We start from the raw sequence: 23,996 nt of genomic DNA, 5'->3' as shown, positions 1-23,996 counted from the left end.
TGTGAAAGGAACACAAAATGAGGCTGTAGAAGGAAGTCCATGTAGGACAGTGGTTTTTAAATCTCTCTCTGGGAACACTGTGGTTCTGTGAGCAGTTACTGGCAGGTCTATAAATAACAAAAAAGAGGTGTAGCAAGAATCACAGAGGCCCTGTGTGCGAAGATGTAATTTTATTTTCCACAAACAGAAGTCAACTTAGCCCACGGATCTTCATTTCCATCTCTAGCATCAGAAAAAAAAAAAAAAAATCTGGCCAATTCAGAGTCTCCACTGGTTCAAGGCTCCATCTCTTCTTTGCAGAATCCTTCCCTCTCCCAACCCCTTTTGTCCTTCTGGACAGTCACTGGGGTTCTTTGGGGGTGGTGGAGGTGAAGGGCATGGCCTATCACTGCTTGTCCTGCTGTCTGGGGAGGGTCTCTGTCCATAGGTCATTCTCTGGACTTAACGACCCCAGCTGGGATCACACTTGCCCCAGTGTCCCCAGCTGCCAAGGCTGCTCTCAGCGTTGCCCTTCTTACCCCTTAGCAGCTCCTTTGGAGGCTCTGGGGACTGAAATACCCTGGGAGTGTTGCATCATCGTTTGTGAAACAGCCCGTCCTCAGGCCCAGGAAGCTCTATGGTCATAGCTGCCCCTTGGCACAGACCATTCTGGACATAGGGCTTTGCTATGATGGTCCTGATGGACTGTGATGTCCCTGACGGTGTCCAGGACTTTGTTTCTTGTGCACTATTAGATCTTCCTCTCAAAGAAGGGGATTTGAGCAGCTTGATGGGAGGGCATATGAAATATGATCTCTTTTTTTAAAAGTAGGATCCACGGTGGTCCAGCGCAGAGTCTGAAGCGGGGCTTGAACTCATGACCCTGAGATCAAAACTCAAGTTGAGATCAGGACTCGGACACTTAACCAACAGAGCCATCCAGGTGCCCCCAAATCCCCAGGGAGATGGTCTCTCAAGAAAGGTGGTCTGGAGGGTGGCCAAGTCTTCCAAATAAGAGGAGTCTCAGAGGTGGGAAGGCAGTGAGGGAGACACACTTAAGATTGTGTCACAAGACTCTGGCTGTTATTTCTGTTTCTCAAACACAGTTGGCATTGCCTTCGTGAAGGGCATGTCTCACACTGAAGGACACACTCTCATTCAGAGCATGTGCATGTGACTGAGACCAGAGTATACAGGCATGACAATCTCCGCCTCACAAGTCTTCAGCTCTGGTATGCAGCAGGACAGGTGGACACATGAGCTACCTAGGAAACAAAGGGAAGAGGGAGTCGGGGAAAGTGGTTAGCATGGCTGAAGAAGGGAGGAGGTGAATTCAAGGTGCCAGATAGGACAGTGGTTATAGGTGAGAAGGGGAGGGCTTCAAAACCCGTCCTCATATTAGAGGGGTGTTTGTCTTATCTGAGTCTAGGGGCCCATGTGTCTAGCAGGATAGTTGGCCTAGGGGTGGGTGGGAAGCATCAGAATATGAAGAAAAAAACAAGGAAAAGTATAATTTTAATTTCCACATGACTTCACAGATCAATTTTACTCTCAACTTGTAAACTGTTTAAAAACCTTCACTGTATAAATGGTGAGATGTGTTTATTTCACCAACAATGCTAGTTGTTGGTGAACTATCACCATCACGGTGGGGCCTTGGGCTTAGAAGAACAGGTGTTCCCAACCCTGGGGGCCCGTTGGAATCACCTGGAAGGTGTTTGTGTGTGTGTGTGTGTGTGTGTGTGTGTGTTTAAGATTGCATTTATTTATTTGATACAGAGAGAGAGGTCACAAGTAGGCAGAGAGGCAGGCAGAGAGAGAGGGGAAAGCAGCTCCCTGCTGAGTAGAGAGCCCAATGTGGAGCTTGATCCCCGGACCCTGAGATCATGACCTGAGCCAAAGGCAGAGGTTTAACCCACTGAGCCACCCAGTCACCCCCACCTGGGAGTTTCAGTAACACTGGCATTTGGGCCACCTCAGCCCCAGAGAGTTTCATGTGACTGATCTGGGAGTCAGGGGTCCAGATCTCTCTCCTGGTGATCCTAAGGTTTCAAAAACCACACTCTAAAAAGGAATCCTAAAGAGATGTGGCCATCTGATGAATTTTCACAATACCATGTTACTGGCCATAGAGTTGAGCCCGTTCCTTGGAGCAAGAGGAAGCAGATGCAAACACTGGAACCAGATAAAAAAAAAAAAAATTAAGAGAGGTTATCATCATTCCAGACCACAAGGCAGCATTTGCACTGATGAATTATTGCTGCTATTTTCTTTGTCTGGGCCAGCGCCTGCCCAGCCTGGAAGGGATATAGGAAGGGAGGGTGTGAGTTCTGTTAGGAGGGAAGCCATCATCATCTACTCAATGTCTCCTCAGAGGAGGATGGCTCATTAGGGCCTCAAAACAAATCAGGGTCCAGTCACTTGCTGGAGGCACAGAGTGGAAAGGGAAGAGCTACTTCCAAGCCCCTGGCTGTTGGGCTTAGAGCCCAAGGCAACTACTCTGGTACTTCAGCCTCCTTCCCTCCGTGCACCAAGGTTCACACCTGGCCATTCATTGCATTCCTCTGAGTACCGATTCTCACGTGCAAAATGAGTGGATGGGAGTAAGTGGGTCTTAAGCTGAAAAGAATTACCTGGTCTGGCCAAGAATTCTGGTATCAAGACTGTACCACCTGTAAGCTCCTTTTTCACCTGGGCACATAAATAATAACAAATAGCAAGGGACTCCTGCGTTGTATTAACCTTGTGCGGGTGCTGGTTTACAGTAGTAATTAACGTCACCCATGATATGGGTGCTGATACGATCCCTTTTCACAGAAGAGACGGAAGTACCAAGAAGTTAGTGCGTAAGAAGCCAGGGTGAGGAGGGGGCCAGGCTTCAAGCTCCAGTGGCTGACCTGAAAACCCACTGGTGGGGAGCTCGATTCGTCCGACTCATGCCCAGGACCCAGTTGGGTGGTAGCCAGGTTACGATGTCCAAGTGAATCGCTCCAAAAGTCACTTCTTGTGGGATGACCGTCACTGCCCCGCGTGGGGCGGGGGCCCCGGACCCGCGAGGATGCGTGGGCCAGGGCGGCGTTCTTGGCTCCCAGGCTCTTTCGCGTAGGGCGCTGGGCACCCGGCCAGCAGGCTCCCTCCCCCGCCGGGCCCGCCCGGGCGTCTCCGCCCGCCCCCGTCAGTCCCCGCCCGCGGCGCGGGAGCTGGAGCCCGAGCCTTAGCGCTGCAGGAGCCGCGCCCCGCAGTTCCCGGGCGCAAGGGCAGTGCGGCTCCTGCTCGTGCCCGCGCCGGACCCGTGAGCCGACCCGGAGCGCGCGGCAGCGGCCGGGAGGGGCGGGAGCGCGGTCGGCCGGCGCCCCGAGGAACCCCGGCATGTGACAGCCGTGCGCCCGCGCCCCGGAGCTCCCGAGCCCCTCGCCCAGCTCCCGGGGCGCTCGCCCCGGCGCGCTGGGCTCGGGGCCGTCGGGGGCTCGCCCAGGTAGGAGTAATCTGCAGTGTGCCTGGCTAGCTGGCTGGCAGGGCAGGCGGGTTGGGGGTGGGGGGTACCCGCCGAGGCTTTGACACATTTCCCCTTTGCACAGACCGCGCAGAAAGCGTCCTTCCTCTGTCCCCCTTGCTTGTCACTTTGTTGTGGAAGAAGGTGATGGCGGAGTAATCTGGCGGTGTGTGTGTGTGTGTGTGTGTGTGTGTGTGTGTGTGTGTGTTTGTATTCCTGTGTGCAGCCGGAATAAGGGTAGTTCAAATGCCTGTGGTGTGTGGCGGGTGGGGGTGGGGGCTTGCGACGGTCCTGGAGGGTTGTTCCAGGGTGTGTGTGTGTGGGGGGGGTGGGGTGGGGTAGTTAAGTAAATTGCTTTCAGGCATTTGAATCTGGCCAAGTTCAGCTGCTTTGGGAGTGTCCCTCTCAGGGATTTAGGCTCAGATGGGTCAGTCTGGTCAACAAGATTGGGGAAGAAGGGTCTACACAGTTGGGGAGGGTAACTTGTGCCGCCCCCTCCCTCCCCCAACCCCCTAGGGTAGGGCTGATGCTGGGTGTAGCTACTGACATGCAGAAGGCGTTTATTCACAGTAGGCAGGGCCAGTACTTCACAGTTTATAAGACCCTTTACATTTCTTTTTTATCCCCCCAGCAGGATATTATCACTTTCCTTTCACAGCAGAGTGAAGCAGAGGCTTACATAGGGTGACACTAACTTGGGGGACTGGTGTCCAGAAGCCCTTTGGACTCCAGACCTATGCCTTCTGCCTTCTGCCTTCTGGCATGACCTGCCTTCAGGTCTTTCTCCTCTGTGCTGTTGAGGGTGCTCAGATTCCTGCCAGGGGTAGCACTGGGCATCCCCAGTGATTCCCACTGGCACGAGACATTCCCCAGATGGGCATGTTCTGGGGGTTTTAGCTCCCCAGTCTAGAAACCAAGTAAGGGATGTCTCGGCCACGGATGCTGTGGAGAAAAGGTGAGCTGAGATCCATCCATCATTGGAAGGTGCTGGCTGGGTTACCCTGGCTTGTACCAGGCTTGTGGAAGGTGAATGTATCAAATGGAACTAACTCCATGACTACTGGTGAACTGAGGAGAGCCAGGGGATGAAGCTGGGGGTTGGGGTGCTTGGGAACTTTGCAGCCTCTTTCCCACCCTGTTTACGTACAGCTGTGGGCACCTTTTCCTCTCTTGACTGCTTTTAATTTCTGATTTAATATTCTGTGTTCACATCCTGTATTGTGTTTTGAGCTAGACAAAAATGAGGGGCCTTTGGGATGGGATTTGATGAGTGAAGGGATAGGGAACCCCTTATTTATTTTCAGTCTTATTCGGCTCGCTGCCACTGTACTGTGTGTGGAGCATGACTTACACCTGTCCACCCTTGGGTAGTCTCCATGTGGTTCCAGAAAGGGTGTTTGACCTGAATTCTCCATGTGACTTTCACATGGCTGAATTAACCCCCCCCCCCTTTTAAATACACTCTATGCTTTCTGTATGGGATAATGTGGTAAGGCTTTCTTTATGGATTTTTTTTAAAAATAATATCTTTTGAGTAATTCTTTTGCTGTTGGTGACACACTGTTCAATATTAGATCCACTAATTTATTTAACAAATGTTTACTAAATATCTCCTATTCTGGGTTGTATTCTGAGTACAGAGGATAGAGCAGTGAATAGAAGCGATGCAAATCCCTGCCCTCTAATGGCTATGAATCCCGGGACAACTGCAGTCTCTCTGCATAAGGAAGTTCTTTGAACTTTGCCTCTTTGAATGGCAAAGAGGGGTGTGTGCATCCTGGCTGTTCACAGGCAGGACATCATTCAATGTCTCCAGTGGAGAAGGCAGGAAGGTAACGGGTGCAGACATGGCGCCTGGGTTCCTGAGGATTGGCAAGGGTGCTGAGATATACTCTAGGGCCCAGTTGTGCACTTGGATGGGGGATGATGGAAAGCGTGTGCTTGGGATGCATGGGGGGGGGGCAGGGGAGATGGGCGTCCACCTGGAAACGGGTAGAGATGTCAACAAAACGTCTTATTGATCAGCTTCAAAGCTGGACAGTTGCAGTGAAATTACCATAGCACGGGGGCTATGGAGGTACAGAGCATCAGCTGCATATTGACCCACTGTGAACTTGTCAGCTGAAGGACAGCAGGCATTAGGAAGCACCGGGACTCACTGGCTGTGGTTCAGCTCCATGATGTTCCCCATTGCTGCTGTGCACAGGAATTGGGTTTGTGTTTTCCTTTTTTTGAGGTTTCGAGGTCATCACGCGGGCTTGCAGGATCTGTGTTGTCAGCAGCTTTGTTCCTCGCTCCCTCCACCCTTGTGCTGTGACCCCGGGAAGTGGGCTGCAGCTTCAGGGCCATGCTCAGCGCTTGGGAGCACTTGGAGGAGCCCTGGCTCCAGACTGATCTCACCAAGCACTGAAAGGGGCTAGGGTTTCTGAAGGTCCCTGGTCACCTGCATGCCTCTGAACTGGGCGCTGTCTCCTCATCTCATACATGTGGCAGAGTAGCGGATTCTTTGTTTCTTTTTTCCATTCCTATCTGTTCCAGAAAGGATTTATAAGATGCCATGGGTTAAAAATCGGATGAAAGAAAACCAAGAGTGGAGATGAAGTAGGCCTGCAGTGAGTCTAGAAATGTAAACTTTCATGAAATGCAGATTTGCAGAGTTGTCAAGTGTGGCTGCAAATACAGAGGGAAGCCTGTTCCTTACCCTTGCTTGAACCTTCGCAGTGCCTGAGGCGCTCTGATGAGAAATGGCAGGACTTGACCACAGAGCAAACAAACTAGCATGTCTGGGGGTGTGCCCAGACACCGGTGTTTTTAAAGCCCCCAGGTGGTTCTGATGTGTAGCCAGTGTGGACGACACTGATGTACTTTCCTGCCGGCTGTAGGAGAGGGGATACCTAGTGGGGCACAGCCATCTGTGTCTTCAAGATGTAACGAAAGTGCTCAGAAATAAAAGAATTCCTGGGATGGAGAAAAGTGGGACCTTTCCCCTGCACGTCCCCATTTAGGAGGAGCAATTTTAGGCTGTCTTTTGAAATGATTCTCCATTGTCAGTGCAGTTGGGTCACTGAGTTTCAGCTGGACTTAGGATGTTAGTAGGAGGTGGGGGAGGTGGCCTGTGCACCCTGAGTTCTGCACATGCAGCTTCCCAAACCAGAGAATGTTAAGGACCCCAACAGATACAGCCTATGACTCCTGACTGTGAGATCAATCAAGAGTTACATGCTGTCACTTTGATCAGTACCTCTCAGCTAGTTCAGAATCCCTTACCCCCTTTAATGCAAATATTTACAGTTCTGAAACGATATAAGAAAACTTACCCATAATGGAATTTCCAACTAGTTAGTATAATAGCTAGATATAAAGAATCACTGTGTGGATGGGTGCTTGGGCAGAGCCAAACTAGAATCCAGCGAAGCCACTTAATGTATCATGGAGACTAGACTATAGGGTTGCAGGGGATGGCTCCAAGTGTGGTCCGGAACAGAGGCATCCTGGTGGGGATCCAAGTACCCCTGAATGATGAGTGACTTTTGCTCAAGGTCTAAGGTCTATATGGTAGTCAAATCTAGTCTCCTCTCTGTTTTCACAGTAATCACATTCCTGGAAGATTCAATATGTCTGAAACGTGTGCCAACAATATATATTCTATGTAAGTGTAGGATAGAATTAGGCGCTGGGCTCTCCAAATGGTAAATGATGTGCGTGGCTTGGAGGTCATGTGGGACAAGAGAGTCTTTACTTTGCGGAACTGCCCTGCATTGTTCTGGAAGTGACTCTACTACTCCGTGCTTTGTTGTGATCACCCTAAGTGTCCCCTTCTCCACACTTTCAAAAGTGCTCCCTTAGCAGCCATACCAGCCTCTTTGAAAACCAAGGGTTTCCCCCTCATCACTTGGGAGTAAGTGATTAAAGCCCTAATGTCACTTTGCACCCTAACATAGCAGGATGCAGATGGGGTGGAAGCCAGCCATCCAGAGTGACTCATGTTGACAGTTACGGGGTCCTATTGGTGGTGATGAAATCAGGATGGTGGGGCCATGTGCTGTGAAATGTGGCTAGTAAGGGGCACAAAGGAACTTTGGGGGAGTATAGAAATGGTCTGTATCTTGATGGAGTACTCCTGGGGTATATAGTTGTTAAACAGTTAATGGAATTCTACACAGGTATACCATATTCCCGGGGTATACAATTGCCATGGTTAATGGAATTCTACACAGGCATACTGTATTCCCGGGGTATACAGTTGTCATGGTTAATGGAATTCTGCCTGGGTATACTGTATTCCTGGGGTATACAGTTGTCACAGTTAGTAGAATCCTACGCAGGTATACTGTATTCCCAGGGTATTCAGTTGTCACAGTTAATGGAATTCTACACTTAAGACTTACTATGTGTTTCACTGTATGCATATTCTATCTTCGTTAAAAAAAACAAACAAACCAAGAGGAGTGAAGACATAGAAAAATTCATGTAGAGAATGTCTAGTCCCCCATGATTACCTGTAACACTCACTTTGAGAAACAGAAACTATTGTGGTGGCCTGGTGGGCGGTGCTTGGGGACAAGCCCTGGGAGGCAGGGTTCAGGTATGGAGCCCTTGGCAAGTGGAATGGGAGCTGTGCAGGAGGGCTAACAGGGTCAGGCAGATCACTTGAGAGGAGACAAGGGCCGGGAGAGCAGAGCCTTTCCCATTGCTGGGTCTGGTTGCTGTGGTCCAGAAGCACAGGTTCATTGTGCAGAAATGGACACTGTGTGAAAATTCAGTCCAGCCATCAAGAGGCTCTGGTCTGGCCATTCCTGTCCTTAGCCCTCTGCTGATGGTAATCCTGTCCCTCTGTGCCTTATTCTTCCCTTTTCTGTTAAAACCCATGTGAAACCACATCTGGTGGCTTCATGCCTTGTCATAGCTGAACAACTTGGACAGCCTAGCGACCCCTAAAACCTCTGTGACTATTTTCCCTTCATCTCCATATCCCTGTCCATGATAGCCTTTGATGATTAAAAAACTTTTCTTGTCTCATTTGTGTGAGTAAATAAGCCAGATGAATCTGCTGTGAGCCAGCATTTGGATTTTCTGATAGGAAGATGGCCAAAATTTCAGTGTTTCTCAGACCTTCTGGGATGATGAGTGTTTCTATTGCCTCCACCATGGGTGTGGTTTTGTCTACTCATAGTTCTGTAGAACTCTTTCTCTGGGGGAAAATCAGGGATAGCCATGCTGAACAAATGCATAATAGGGTTTTAGGATGTCATTGTATGGTGGGGTATGTGTCACTCTTCTCTGCATAACAGATATGGTTCTATTATACTGTGGTGACTCCCAGACTCCTTTGTGTCCACATCCTTGGTCTCCTTCCTTTCTTGAGCGTGGAACCATCCTGGGGGGCCTCCTTGATGTTAGGGCGAGATTGCTCTGTGTGGCCTCATGCATGTGAAGTTGTGTGGCCCTTATGGTTCCATTTCCCATGACTAGGACCAGGTAGAGTTGATTGTTGTCTATGCAGGACAGTGCCTCCCAGATTTTACCAGCAAAGGACTCCTCTTGAGAAATGAAAAGTCTAGCTCTCTAAAGTAGCCCCCTCAAGGGCCATTTCTTTGATGACTCATACTTTAGCTCTGAGAGATTTTTCTTTCCATTTCGGCATATAGCTATGTTTTCTCTAATATAAAAATGACTCCGCCCAGAAAATCCTTGAGGCAAATCAGTATCCCAGGAAGTTAGATTCAGAGTTCCCTGGCTGTCTACAGCTTCTTGGGGATTTGCAGGTTCTAGATTAAGAAATAGGGACTTGTGTAAGCCCAGAATTCTAAAGAATTTTCCACAATCACATGGTTTTGTGGCTTTATGAGTAAGTTCCTTTATACATCTTGTCTTGAAAACTGACATTTTTGGTCTTAACAAAACTGGAGACTGTGTAATTGCTGTTTGAGTCCTTATAACAGGTGAAGATCATAATTACAGATTTGATTTTAATACCATGCTCCATTCCCCATATGTGTTCATGATGGTTCTCAGCAGAACATGGAGATTGTGACAATTTGTGAGCTGAAGAACCTGCTTTCCTCTTTGCTTCTTTCAGGGACTGTCCACAGGCCCTTCCCAGTTACAGTCAATTAGTCAGAGCCCAATTCTCTATTTTTCTGTTGTGTCAAATATACATATATACATATGTCGAATAATGCCTGGGATGCGAAGTCGTATTAAATGATGCTGTGTATGTATTTGTCAGGCACTCAGTGTGAAGACTGAGCTGGGAGGAGGTGGAGATGTGGAAAGTACCAGTACAATTTCTGTTTAAATTTCAGATGTAGGGCCCTTCAGGTCTCCAGAAGGAAGAAGGGGAGGAGGCTTTTGCTGGTGTCATCTCTCTCTTCTTGGGTTTCTGCAGAGGTGTGGCTCCTGCAGAACTACCCTTAGAACCAAGTAAGAGTAGTCCCATGCAGGCCCCATACTTTGGAGGGTCCTGCACTGCTTCTCAGCTGGCCTCGGGCCTCAACATGGCCAGGAGTCTGTGGGGCTAAAAGAATGTGCCTCCTTGGAGCCTGTGCACACCAGCATGGCCATAATCCAGGCACCTGGGACCCGGGAGATTCCTTGTCCAAACAGCCTGGGCAGAGCACACACACAGGTCTCTCCCCCTGTGAACTCTGCAGCCACCATGCCTTCCTGGTCTGCTGAGTGGCCCGGGCTGTATGGGTGGGGGAAGGGTAGATTTGGATGTGGGATGTCTATCTCTATGCACTCTCAGGGCACCTCATGATATGTGACGGAGCTGGGGGGCCATCTAGGGAGTCCGGCTGGGAGGCTGACATGAACAGGAAGAGCACAAGCCACGTGGGGGACTCGTCCGTGCAGATGCTATGTGGGACAGCGCAGCCTGCTTCCAGAACCTCGTGCCCGCCGCCCCCCTCCCAGAGGTGGACGCACAGGGGGCATGTGTCTTCATGAGGTCTGGGATGTGTCTGATGCGTGCCACCTCTGTCCTGTGCCTGGCTTCTGGCCTGACAGGCAAGACACACAATGTGGGGGAATTCCTCAGGAAAAAGAAGGAAATTCCTCAAGGTTGTGGGAAAATTCTTCAGGAATAAGAAGGCATTAATAGAGAAGGCACCCCTTCCCTCTGCACTGGAGCCCCTGGGCCTTGTGGAAGCCTCGTGGGTTCTGGCGTCTGTCCCTCCATCCCCCAGCTGTCACTTTCACTGCATCTGTGCAGGGTATGGAGTTCCTCACAGACGGACAGGACGGCGCTAGGGGATGGATGAGCGGATCTTCTGTTGGAGGCCTGCTCATCATTAACCCTTACACCCCATCTCTGCTTCTGTAGTTGAGTGCCTGCTGGAGTCAGCTGCGCTCCGGTCTCATTTCCACTTTTCTCTCTAACAAACAAGAGGCTTCGCACATGCCTGCCGTGTGCCACAGAGCCATGGTGTGTACCAGTTTCCAGGTACATTATGATCACAAAGAGTGAGGGGAACTGTACTCCGGAAGTCCATGATGGATTGCTTTTTTGCATGATGGTCATAGAAAGCTCTGCTTCCTGTTTTCCTACCTGCATGGGAATGGACCAGGCTGCTGGGGGCGGCGGGGTGACCAGCCAGGGCCCCCTGTCATGCTGGGGCCCGGTCCGGTGTCAGTACCTCAGGGTGCCCCCCCCGCCCCCACCCAGACCCCTGCACTCCTGCTGGAATCGGCTGTGGAGGGGATGGTAGGCAGGGTGGAGTTTCATGTGTAATACAGATGTCACTGCCTGTGAGGGTAGGAAAGGAGCCGTGTGTGTGTTAATTTATTGGGAGCATTAATCCTCTCTCCCTTCATTCTTTTATGTGGAAAATTCCTCTGAATAATAAATAACACAATAGAATAGATCTGTGACTTTTTTATTGACAGTACTTTCTAAAAATATATTTTGAATTTTATTTGTAAACCGATTTCAAAAATCACAGCAGAGTTTGCCCAGTTGCCTCTGGACAAGGGAGGTTGACTTAGCCAGTATCCCTTCTGGAGGGAATTGTGCCCAGTGTCTGGTCCTGCTCCTCCTGCTCTCCCTCAGTGTCCTCCCTGGCTTCCTGGCTCTGCAGCCTTTGTGTCACCCTGAGGTAGTAATCTTCCCTTTCCAGTGTGGTTCCCAGCCTCATAATACTTCCCCTAGCATTTCTCTTCTCTGACTCACACTTAGTACCTGTTTTCCAACCTTTCTCCCCCTTGATTCGAGGACAGGTTTTCCTCCCTGTGTAGTCTAACGTGAAGATGTTGGGTAGATGAATCTTTCTCTCCCGTCCTCGCTTCCTTCCTGAGCTCTTACCACAATACAAGAGGAGTAGGATGGAGCCCTCTTCACAGGAGTATGGGAGAGGGAGACTGTACCTTTCTCTCCTGGCCCAGGTAGGGAAGGGCAGCCATCAGGGGAGCCCTGGGTCCCAGAGCCAGAGGTCTGAGGCACCAGGTGCCCTGGGTCAGGTGGAACCTATGGGACTTGGTGTTCCTGGCTGTGGAGGAGGGGGGGGCGTCTATTGGGGCCCCTGGGAGAAGCCTCACATCAGAATCGGCTCAGAGCTGGTGGGAAGTCCTAGAAGAAGCAGGCGGAGTGGGAAGGTTAGAACCAAGTGACAGGCCTGGGGAGCCCTGTGGAGACACTACAGAGGGAGAAGGGCAGATGGCAAGAAGCAGAAGCCATGAACCAATAGCAGAGGATGGGGAGAAGAGACAGTAACTATAAAAGTTCTTTTAGAGACTTTCGGGGCAAAGAGGAAGAGGGAAAGGGAAGTGGTCTGGGGGGACTTGGGAAGTCCAGTCTGCTAGAGGTTTCCTGGACTTTCCAAATCCATTCATTCCTCTTGCGCATCCTTCTTCCTGTCCTCACTCTGTTCATTTCTCTGACACTTTCCCTACAGGCCCCCTCCATGCTGTGCTCATTTCTGGGCCACACTGATGGAGGTGGGGAGGGCACTGTGCTTCGGACAGAGGATGGGAAGATCAGGGAGCCTTTGATTTTGTGTTTTATTTGATGTGGATAAGCCTCTGTGCCTCTGGCCCCTTAATGTGATGCTGTGTACCTTCCTGTAAACCTAACACGAATGGTCAGGTGCTGCTTAGTCCATTTAATCTAAGCGGAGTGTTTGGTGCTGCATTAGTCAGGCTGTTTTACGGATCGGACATGAAAAGGCCTTATGCTTCAGCCTGACCAGTGTTGCAAAGGCTTGAGGAAATCAATCAGACCTGAAGCAAATACTCCGAAGTATCCCAAGTAAACCGTAAAAACCAGGAAATGGATGGTGGAATTCCTATAGGGCACATCACAGTTCAGCTTTTCGGGAAGTTCTTTCAGATTCTGCCATTGGGAATGCAGGTGTATCGATAAGCTTGCTAGAGGGAAGCCTGAGGATGCACAGTGTGCCTGTTCTTAAAAAGGTCCTGTTCATGTTCTTCCTGGCATCTGGTTCATTCTCTGAGCTCTTTTCTCCCAGGGCATACAGTGGCAAGGTCCCACAGGTGGTGCCCCCCTTCTGCCTCCCTGGGCCAGCTAAGTGCCAGGTTTCGTGCAGTTATTCCAAGAGTGGTGGTGGTTGTTAACCTCTGGGTATTCCTCACCCCCTGCCCCTCAGTTTTCTGAAACCGTTGTCTCAGAGGACTGTGGAGCATGGTGCCCTTTAAACATGCTGACTCATTTTTGTCAGTTTGTTTTGGTTGGTTTGGACACTTCTCAAGGTCTGAGCAGAGGTCAGTACCTAGAAGCTCCCTCACTGCAGCTCACACTGGTGTGCATGCTTCCTTCTCTAGGTAGAGTCGCCCCTTGAGGATGCTGACTCCGTGCTGAGAAGCAGGACCACTTCACACAAGGAAGAGCCATCTCCAAGGTAACGATTGCTTCCCTCTCAGCCGGCCCATGGGCCGTTTCCCATAGACGGCTGGAGTCTGCCGCCTCAGCTTCAGGTGATCCCGGCATGTCTCTCAGGGTGCACAGAACGTTCTGTTTGCCTGCCCACATTCCTCTGGGACAACTCCGTATCTGATTTCTGAAGGGGTCTGTGGCCCCACTGAGGGCCACTGCTCACCCACTTTCCAGGGTCACTTACCGATCACTAAGGTTATGACCGGTGTGCTGATGGCTCCCAGCGTACGGTGTGCTGTCCAGTTCCAGCACATTCCGGGCCCTGTGTCCGTGTCACTCAGCTTTCAGTGGACACTCGGAGTCTCCGTTTCTGTTGGAGGCGACACTGCTAGCTAGCCCCAGCAGACCCAGGCCCAGTGGTGCTGTGAGTGACATCTTTTGGACCTCTCTTCGGACTGTCTTGTGCATGCTGGAACCTGTCCCTCTTACCGGGCCCAGCCCTCACTGGTCCCCACCTGAGTGAATCAGGGCTGGTGCATCCCAGACCCGCTTCGTCACCCCTCCTTTCGCAGGCCTCTGAGCAGTTCTCAGATCCACCCCCTTTCTGTCTGTCCTTCACTGCTGGCTGGCTCAGGCCACATCCGCTCTCATGTGGACACCCTCTTCATGGCAGCCTGCTCTCTCCACCTACCCTCTTTTCTCCGGTTTATATTCCACACAGGTGCCAAAGATCTCTGTGAAATCTGATTGTACACCACCCTGTAGCATAATACCTTTAAGTGAGTCTCTTTTTTTGCCACCTGCGACTTGCAGTCCCAACTCCAAGCTGGGCTCTGTGTTCTGGGCACTGGTCCCCAGCTTTGCTTCTTGGCTTCCCACCTTCCCACCTTGGCTTCCCACCTTTTATGCTCCAGAAGTAGATGTGCTCCCCACCACCTCCTGAGGTTCAGGTAACCCCTTCCAGGAGCCCTCCTCCAGGCTGAGTTAGGGCCCTGGGTGTTGCTCTCCCCAGAGACACCTCTGCATCATTGGATAACTCTGTGGCCCTGCCCGCTTTCCCCGCTGGCTGATGAGCTAGCTCCTTGAGCCAGACCCTGGTTGTTATTCCTGTGTGTTCCCAGGACCACGTGTAGCTGCAGGCGTGCAGTAGATAGCCAGCACACAATTGCTAAATTTAGCAGCGACCGAATGAAGGGATGAATGGATAACTGGAAACACTTCACCAAAGCTTGTACTTGTCATCAGCACGGGGGTGGTTATGATAGCTTACATTTGAGGGTGACCATTTACCTGACGATTCAGTGCCCCTCACACATGATAACCATTTCACCTTCAGCAGGTGTCAACCACAAATACTGCTCATGTCATCCCTGTCTTGTCAAATGGGGAATGGAAGCATTGACCAGAGGATGGAGGGATGTGGGGGGGAAGGGGGTATGTGGGATGCAACTGTGATCACCTGGGACTTATGCCTAAATGGTGGCCATCTTGAAGAGTGACTTCTTGCTTTATTTTTTTATTTCGTTCATTTTTATTATTATTATTATTATTATTTGGTCTCTGGCTCTAGCACTCTGCCTTCAAATAGCACAACACAGATGCTGTTGAGAGACTTCCTCACTTGGCCAGCCTTTCAACTATTGGCAGTGCAAGTCTAGTCAGGTTTGGCATCATCCTTGAAATTTCTGTGTTGTGTGGGGGGCCTCGTGGGGTTTGTGGTAATTTTTTTTTTAAAGATTTTATTTATTTATTTGACAGACAGAGATCACAAGTAGGCAGAGAGGCAGTCAGAGAGAGGAGGAAGCAGGCTCCCTGCTGACAGAGAGCCCGATGCGGGGCTCAATCCCAGGACCCTGAGATCATGACCTGAGCTGTAGAGGCTTTAACCCACTGAGCCACCCAGGAGCCCCTGTGGTAATTTTTGTCAGGAGCATGGTTCATTTAGTCTCGAGTGCGTCTTTACATCTCTCACTTTCACCGTCCATCCTTGGACATAGGACTCTTAATCCCACCTCATGGCCCGGAGCTGACCACCTTGCCCTAAGATTCTGTTGAGAGGAAGGGGCTGCTCTCTCCCCTGGTTTTTCTCACAACAGTTCTGGAACAGGCAAAGCAAAACCTGGACCCAGGGGGTTTGGCTTCCATGTTCCACTATCGGAGTGGGAATGGCTCAGTGATGATCTGACTGCCCCCTCACTGGTACATATGAGGGAACTGAGACCCAGGGAGCCATTGTGTCTAACACCACACTGCCCTGCGGTGGCAGGCCATTAGCCTTGGACATGTATGAGTCAGCATTTTCCCACACTTAATTCAAATTACATCTTGAGATATAATCTGTATAAAACTCACCCCGGCACCTTCCGCTTCTTCTCCCATGCTTAGTAATCAAACAAGTCCGATCTTGTAATTGCATGAACTAACCACTGGCACTGTTCATTAAGTTTCCTGATATCGTTACGTTGTTTCAGATAACTAACACCAGCAATTGATGGGCCTGGAACTGGCCACTGGGAAATATTTTAACCCTTTATTTTCTGCCTCTTTATCATGGAGCCTTAAAACACACACTCACACAGTTACAGAAAGAGCTAATAAGCTGGGTTGCTAGACTTCTTACTTTAATAATCTAAATATAGTTTAGTAAATATAATACTAGTATATAATATAATATATATTATGATATATATTATATATTATATATTATATATATATAAGATAGTAAATATAATAATGCAGTTAATCTGGGCAAATGTGGGGGAAGGCTGGTTTATGTGAGTAAAATGTCAGAATTACAGGATATTTAAGGAATGCAGTCCTCCTGCTGTGAGGTAGGTCCAGAAGAGGATCACATTGAGGCAGGGAGACTAATAACCCATCATCATGACTTGAGGATGAGGGTGGAAGCAGGTGGGAGTTAGTTTATATGGTTTTAGAGATTTTTCTGGAATAATAACATTTTAATTCTTGTTTCACACCCATTCCTCTCTTTTTCAGGAGAATATGAAACTGTTACTCAGGCTTGTTTGTTTTATAGCTCTACTGATTTCTTCTGTGGAAGCTGGTAAGTTAAGCATTTCCTCATTTTCTTGTCTGCTGAGAAGCCCTATTATTTAGAATACATGAAGTATCTTCCCTGACAGAGTCAGTTTTTTCTTCTCACCTGTTTCTGTTGAATCCCAGAACAGAGAGCCTCCTGATCACAGAACTGTACTATATATTGCTTCACTTGTGATTTGGGAAATTGAGGCACAGTGAGGCTAAGAGCCTAAGCTCACATAGCTAGTGTCAAAGCAGCAGCTAAGCTCCAGGCCTCCAATGTCAAGGCCAGGCCTTCTCCAACTTTGTTGCCGATTGAGGAGTGTGATGGGAGATCCTGGCTTTCAGTCAGAAGAGGTGTTAAAAGCAGCCCTTAGGAACCCATAGCTGAGAACCATCCAGAGACATCTGGATGTCTCCATCCAGTGTCTTTGTTTTTGTTTTTAGCTTTTTTGTTTATTTATTTATTTATTTTTTAGTCTGGCTTTTTTCTGTCAGCATAATTATTTTGAGATCTGTTCATATTGTATAAATGGATAGATATTATTTTATTACATGGTAGTTGTCTATTATATGGGTATATCCCCGTTCATCCAGTCACACTTGATGGACATTTCAGCTATTTCTGGTTCTTGACTATTCAGAGTAAAGGTGCTATGAAAGTTAGCACTCAGGTCTTTGAGTGGACATATATTTTCATTCCTCTTAGGTCAATATCTGAGAGGGGGATGGCTGGGTCATATGGTAGGCTTATGTGGAACTTTTTAAGAACCTACTAAAGTGTCTTCCAAGCAGTTGTACCATTTTATGTGGTCACCAGCAGTAAATGAAATTTCCACATCTCACCAACACCTGATATTGTCCACCTTTTTGATTTTAATACTGAAAGGAGTAATAATTGTTTGTAATTTCAATTTCCATTTCCTGCTAATGATAGTGAACTTCTTTTCATGTGCTTTTTTGCCATCAATATATCCTTTGTCTGGTTTATGCTAATAGCTTATCTTTTTTAAAATAACTGCTCTCAGGCTTATGGTATCCATCTTTAACTTACTGCTGTCTACTTTCAAGTGATACTATACTATTTCACATATACTGTAGAAAACTTAGAACAATACACACCCACTTGTCCCTTCTTGAGCTTTGTCAGATTATTCCCATGTTTTATTTCTTTATATGTTATAAATATCACAATACTTTTTAAATTTTTACTTTAAACATTCAATTATCTTTAAAGAGATTTAATAATGCTATGGCTTGAGGTTCACTAATCTTTTATTCTGTAGTGTCAAATCTGCCATTAATCATATCCTATGTATTTTTTAAGTCAACTTTATAGTTTTCATCACTAGAAATTCAAGTTTTTTTTTTTTAAAGATTTTTTGTTGTTGTTGTTATATATATAAAGAGAGATACAGAGCGCAAGCACAGGCAGACAGAGTGGCAGGCTAGAGGCAGAGGGAGAAGCAGGCTCCCTGCCGAGCAAGGAGCCCGATGTGGGACTCGATCCCAGGACGCTGGGATCATGACCTGAGCCGAAGGCAGCCGCTTAACCAACTGAGCCACCCAGGCGTCCCTAGAAATTCAAGTTTTAAAAAAATATTTTTTTTTATGTCTCAACATGTTTGATCTAATATCTTGAAGAAATGGAGCACAGTGGCAATAACTATTTTAATCCTATTAATTCTGTGATTTGTATCATTTCTGGGTCAGTTTTGATTACTTTTGTCTTTTTTTTTTTTTTTTTGAAAGATTTTATTTATATATTTGAGAGATAGAGAGAGAGAGAGAGCATGAGCACAAGTGAGGGGAGGGATGGAGAGAGAGGGAGAAGCAGACTCCTTGCTGAGAGCCTGATGCAGGGCTGGATCCCAGGGCCCTGAGATCATGACCTGAGCCAAAGGCAGACGCTTAACTGACTGAACCACCCGGGCGCCCTGATGATTTTATTCTCATCATTGATTATATTTTCCCACTTTTTTGTACACCTCATAATTTTTGATTGAATGCTAGACAGTATAGATTTTACCATTTTGGGTGCTGGGTGTTTTCGTATTACTAAAAATGTTCTTGAACCATTCTGCTACAGGGTTGTTACTTGGAAATAGTTGATCTTTTCAGGTTTTGCTTTTAAGCTTAATTAGTCAAGATCAGAAAAAGTCTTATCTTAGGCCTAATTTGCTCCATCTACAGGGTCAAAACCCTCTGGGTTCTCTACCTGATGTTCCATGAGCCATGAGGTTTTCCATTCCAGCTGCTGAGAACAGCAGTATGTGGTCCAGTGGATATTCACTCCAATCCTTTTGGCAATCTTCACTCTGACCTTGGGTAGTTCCTTATGTGCTTATACTAATTGGTACTCAGCTGAAACCTTGAGGGAGACTGTACAGATCTCCAAAACCCTCTCTTTGTCTATGTATCTATACATCTCCAATCCCTTTCCTGCTCTGTCCTCCAAACTCGTGGTTTACCTGGATTTCCACCTCTGTCTTCGCCATTCAGACAGAACCCTGGTCTTGTTTGTGTTTCCTCCTTGCAATGTCATGACCTAGAATCTTTCTCTAGGCAGTAACTTGGGAAAATTGTAGGGTTCACCTACTATGTTTTCCATCTTTCTGGCATTTCTGTCCTTTGTTCCTCGATGTTCAGTGTTTTGAATATTTCATATACTTGGTCCATTTTTTCAGTTGTTCAGGTGACAGGGCAAATCTAGTCCATTTTGTACTGAAGCAGATCTCTCTCCTGCTATATTAGCATCAGTCTTTAGATGAATAAAGAGGGGATAAGAGAGGTTAAATAACATTCCCAAGGGCACACAGAGAGTAAGTGGCATGACTGGATTTGAATATAAATCTTTCAGTCTTCCAAGATCATGCCTTTCGTTATAAAGCTGTTAAAACTCATATATAATATGAATTGATACATTTTATGATTGATGCATTTAAATGTCAATATTGCATGAAGAAATGGATGAATTTCTCACAGACATTGCTTTCTCTTTTTCCCTTTTCAAGATATATGTGAGGAACGGACAGAACGAGTAATTTTAGTTTCATCTGCATATGAAATTGATGTACGTTCCTGTTTCCTTAACCCAAATGAAAAGAAAGGCCCTATAATTTGGTATAAAAATGACAGCAAGACACCTATATCTATGGATGTAGGTGCCAGGATTCATCAGCACAAAGATGAACTTTGGTTTGTTCCTGCCATGGTGGAGGATTCGGGGTATTACTTTTGCACCGTGAGGTAAGAAAAGAATCGATATGTTGCAGACATGTGTTCTGTGTGCCTGCAATAGGTAAGGACAGAAACATTTTTAATTGTGCTGAATTCACCTATTTTGATTGATTTTAGGAATGCAACTTACTGCCTCAAAATTAAAACAACCATTAGGTTTGTACAGCATGAACCTAACTTGTGTTACAACACAGAAACTATCTTTACGCAGAGACTACCTGTTGCAGCAGATGGACAACTTGTGTGTCCCTATATGGACTTTTTTAAAGATGAAAATAATGAGTTACCAAAAATACAGTGGCAGAAGGTAATTTTATATTCAATATGGTATTTTACTTTTCCAGCAAACAGAAAAGTTTCCTGACCTAGACAATAGGGTGAATCTGCAGAATGCTTTTTCATTTGACGTATTGGTTGCTTTTGCATGGTGAAACTTAATAGGAATTTTTTTTTTAAATTGTTAGACTGCATACATTTAATGAAAGTCTTACTTTCTGTTAATTTTATTTGAAACTGGATTGGGTAGCATTCTACTTCATGTTTTGGTAACTTTGATCTACCTAGTTTGTCGGAACTTACATGGGGAATTGTCTTGTTAGAGGTTAAGAAATACAAAATAATTAATATCAACGCAGAAAGGAAGTATAGCATTACTAAGAAACTGTGGCATTAGCATTCTGCCCTCAAACATGTTTTCCTTGCAAAGTAAATTTGTCTTCACTTGTCTTCAAAGTGCAAGGCTCATAGGCATAAAGATATAATATCCTGGAAATGTGATTGGGATTATTGCAAACAAAAAAATACTATATTAAAACTCGTACACAAGAAACATAGTCATATATATTCATATATGTGCTCAGCTTGCAGTCATGTGTTTGGTGTAAAATGGGTGTATGATGATTTATTATAAATTTTCCTGAGGTTTTCAATATATATATCTATGAATATATATGAATATGTATATATACATACATACACACACACACACACCCCATGCATAAAATATTTGCCAATATGGAAAAATGGAGTTTCTTTTGCTGGTAGTAGGTTGGGGAAAATCATTAATTGGTTTTAATACTTCCTTCCTCTCCATCTTTCTAGGATTGCAAACCTCTACTTCTTGACAATATATACTTTAGTGGAGTGAAAGATAGACTCGTTATAGCAAATGTGACTGCAGCACATAATGGGAAATATACTTGTGGAATATTCTACATGTACTTGGGAAAGCAATATCGTGTTACCCGGGTTATAGAACTGAAGACTATAGGTGAGTCATAGCTCTAATCCTAGGAGTTTGAATCTGGGAAGGCCCAGTAAACATGGTTCTAATGGTACCTTCATTGTTTAGGGAGAAACTAAACCCAAGAGAAGCTTGATAACTTGCCAAAGGTCGCATGGCTTTAGCTTTTTTGTTGCTAATCCTGTGTACACGTTTTGCATTCCTGCTTCAGATGCAGTGCTAATTAGAGGGTAAGAGCTGTGTTTTCCAACTGAAGTAAGAGGCTTGTTCTTTGCCATGGCTGAAGATGGTTCTTCCAGAGAGCTCTGGGGTTCCTTGTGACTAGAGTATGAGGGAGGGCAGTCCTGAGTGCTTTTGCTTGGGGAGTCTGAGTGTCTAGCAGTAAGGAACATCTACTTGATCTTGATGGGGTGGATGCTAATGGGCTTTGGAATGTGTTGCATTCCTAGAGTGTACTGTACCTCTTGTTAGTTTCTTGTTAGCTCAGTTACTTTCCCTCTCTAAGCCCGTTTCCTCCTCTGTAAGATGATACAACCTTCCAAAGTTGTTGGGAAGATTAGTGACCAAGTATGCTCATCCTGTGATCATGTGCCTGGTGCAAAACAAAGGAGAAATAAATAGGCATTGATAATTATTCTTGTAAATATTCCCGAGGCTTTCAGTTTTCTGTTAACTGTGTTTCACCTTAAAAGTGATTTTACAAGAAAATGCACTCCTAAAAATTACCTGGGAATGGGCAGAATGCTCAGCCTTTCTGTAAATAGATTTTGTAAACTTTCAGTAACAAGAGCTCCTCTAACCATGACTTTAAAAGTTAAAGGGACCTTATTATTGGTTATGCTGGGACAACCGGCATAGATGGGGCCTGTCTCGGGTAAACCCTAAACACAATCACCCTACACAGAGCGAAGTTTTCTCAATTCCCTAATAACTTATATTTCAAACATTAATTTTATTGAATCAAAATGAATTCCTTGCCTAGTTCCTATAAGCATTAGTGAATCATAATTTTCAACACCCTTTACTTTACAACCATCTTAGCAGCTGTGGGGTAGCTCTGGTTTGTCTTTCTTGATATACAGAAACCAGACCAGCAGAGAGAATTTTAGAGAGAACTAGGGACTTTTTTTAATAGGTCAAATATATTTTTAAATACTCTGTCTTTTCTGATCCCTTTTATAGAAATAATATACTTCAGAGAAGAGGTCATATTTTGTTTGCATAGAACAGACTCAAAAATATCAATTGAGCATCTACTATATACCAGGCACTGTTCTAGGTATACATTAGGGAACAAAAGAGACAAGACCCTGCCCTAATGGAGGCTATTATTATTATTATTATTTTTTACTGTGGTGGAATACTGGGCATTTCAGTTCATAGTTTCTCAGGCTTGGCCACAGATGGACCTTCGAAGTCAATCTTTTTGGAAATAAAACACAGACAAATTTCTGGAGCTCCTTGATATTCTGCTGCCCTTTTAAATAAATTCTGCCAAATCACCTGGCATTGCACTCTTGGGTCATGACTGCAGTTAATAAAGAGAAGCAGGTTTAGCGTGGGTGGTGTCTCCGGTTCATGCATCATCCACGGAAGTCCCTCTCCATAGCTACTTGCTGTTTCTGATTTGCTTCACGAGAGGCACTTGTCTGGAGTCCCTGTGATGTGTGTGTTTGTAGCACCAAACTCAACGGGTTGCGCAGGGCCCAGGCTTACCAGCAGGCATTGTACTTAGTCATGACATCCATATTGGCCTCTTTCCTTCATCTCTTGTCTTCTGTCTCCTGCCGACTACGCTTTGGGCACGTGGGGGCATATCTGGCCCGCCGCCACGTGGTATGTCTTCGTACATTTTGCTAACTGTTGTCATCAGTTGAGATTCTGATCTGTAAGAGACTAAGAAGCCCTGTGGATGTTTGTCTTTCAGAAGAATACAAGCCTCTGAGGCCTGTAATTGTGAGTCCAGCTAACGAGACGGTGGAAGTAGGACTGGGTAAGTGGGTTCCAATCACCCTATGCTGAAATCATTATTTTGAACTCAAGATAAACTCTACCTTTGCTACACATCACCAAAACCCTTTACTGAGTAGATCTGTAATTAGTGGGAAAATAAAAACAAAGTATGTCTTTAAATGTTTCTTTCGGTTTCCTGCCTCTCCTAGCAGAAATCTACTCACATCTGATTTGCCCGCCCTCACTTTCCTGTGGATGTTTATTACCCATGAAAACATCAGCCAAAGGCTAAGTTCAACAGGACTAGGAATGAGAAATGTAATTTATCTGACTGGCATGGGATGGATTTCTTAAGATCAGAACTAAGCTTTTAGACTGAAGGGCAGGATATCAGACCAAAAAGGAAAAGTATTTTTCTAGAATGACCACCAAGTCAGTGAAATGTTTTTATTTCAAGAGCAAAGACATAATCCTATAAGCATCCAGACCTACTTTATACAATCCAGTAACCACTAGCCTTATGTGGCTATGTACATGTAACTTTAAATCAAGTAAATTAATTAATTTAGTTCAATTAAAAATTAGCCCTTCAGTCACATTAGCCATATTTCAAGGGCTTCATAGCCATATGTGTCCAGTGATTACCATATTAGCACAAATATAGAACATTTTTCCCATCACCGCATGTTCTCTTGAAAACCACTGGTCCAAACATAAAAACAGATTTTGGTATCAGAGGATCAAAAGCCAGGCTGGCATGCAAAGTTCTTTTCTGTAAAAGTCACTGCATGAAGACAGGGAATAGCTGTACGGAGATTAGAAGGAAAACATTTGTGACCATAGAGATTACAAGTACACAGAGAGGCAGGCGGAGGGGGCAGTGCGGGGCGGAGAGCCCAATGCAGGGCTCCATCCGGATCATGACCCAAGCCGAAGGCAGAGGCTTTTACCCACTGAATCAACCAGGTTCCCCCCTTCTTAGTTTTAACGCCACAGATCTATTGTATATCTGTTGCTCTACCACGGCACTTTGCCGGGCCACAAACCATTGCAATATCTAGGATTTTCTTGCCCTCTCCTCACAAACCACTTTTTGCCCTGTTGGCCATAGCTTCTGTTTAGAATTTGTGTTCTAGAGGCATACATTTTAGGCTTCTGAAGTTCAGGTGGCATTGATCTCCAAATCTAAAAAATAGCTTTATGTTAGGAAATAATTATTT

At 46.3% G+C, this 23,996-nt stretch overlaps 1 protein-coding gene across 4 annotated transcripts in view; it reads left to right on the top strand.

The window, feature by feature from the left end:
* The window catches only part of IL1R1 (interleukin 1 receptor type 1), a 72,957-nt gene that overhangs the window by 35,104 nt on the left and 13,857 nt on the right, over window positions 1–23,996 (top strand). For 3 of the 4 annotated variants that reach the window (XM_059134409.1, XM_059134411.1, XM_059134412.1), the window contains 7 exons: window positions 13,250–13,326; window positions 14,872–14,963; window positions 16,299–16,365; window positions 19,355–19,589; window positions 19,698–19,887; window positions 20,682–20,850; window positions 22,751–22,816. In XM_059134409.1, coding sequence (XP_058990392.1) covers window positions 16,305–16,365; window positions 19,355–19,589; window positions 19,698–19,887; window positions 20,682–20,850; window positions 22,751–22,816 — 721 coding nt within the window. In that variant the 5' untranslated portion in view covers window positions 13,250–13,326; window positions 14,872–14,963; window positions 16,299–16,304. Of the gene's footprint in view, window positions 1–3,186; window positions 3,455–13,249; window positions 13,327–14,871; window positions 14,964–16,298; window positions 16,366–19,354; window positions 19,590–19,697; window positions 19,888–20,681; window positions 20,851–22,750; window positions 22,817–23,996 lie in introns of those variants that run through there. The other variant, XM_059134410.1, reaches the window with a different exon arrangement.

The sequence above is a fragment of the Mustela lutreola genome, chromosome 9 (assembly GCF_030435805.1).
Source record: "Mustela lutreola isolate mMusLut2 chromosome 9, mMusLut2.pri, whole genome shotgun sequence".
NCBI lineage: Eukaryota > Metazoa > Chordata > Mammalia > Carnivora > Mustelidae > Mustela > Mustela lutreola.
Note: the sequence above shows the minus strand (reverse complement) of the source record. Positions and strands in the feature narration are given on the sequence as shown.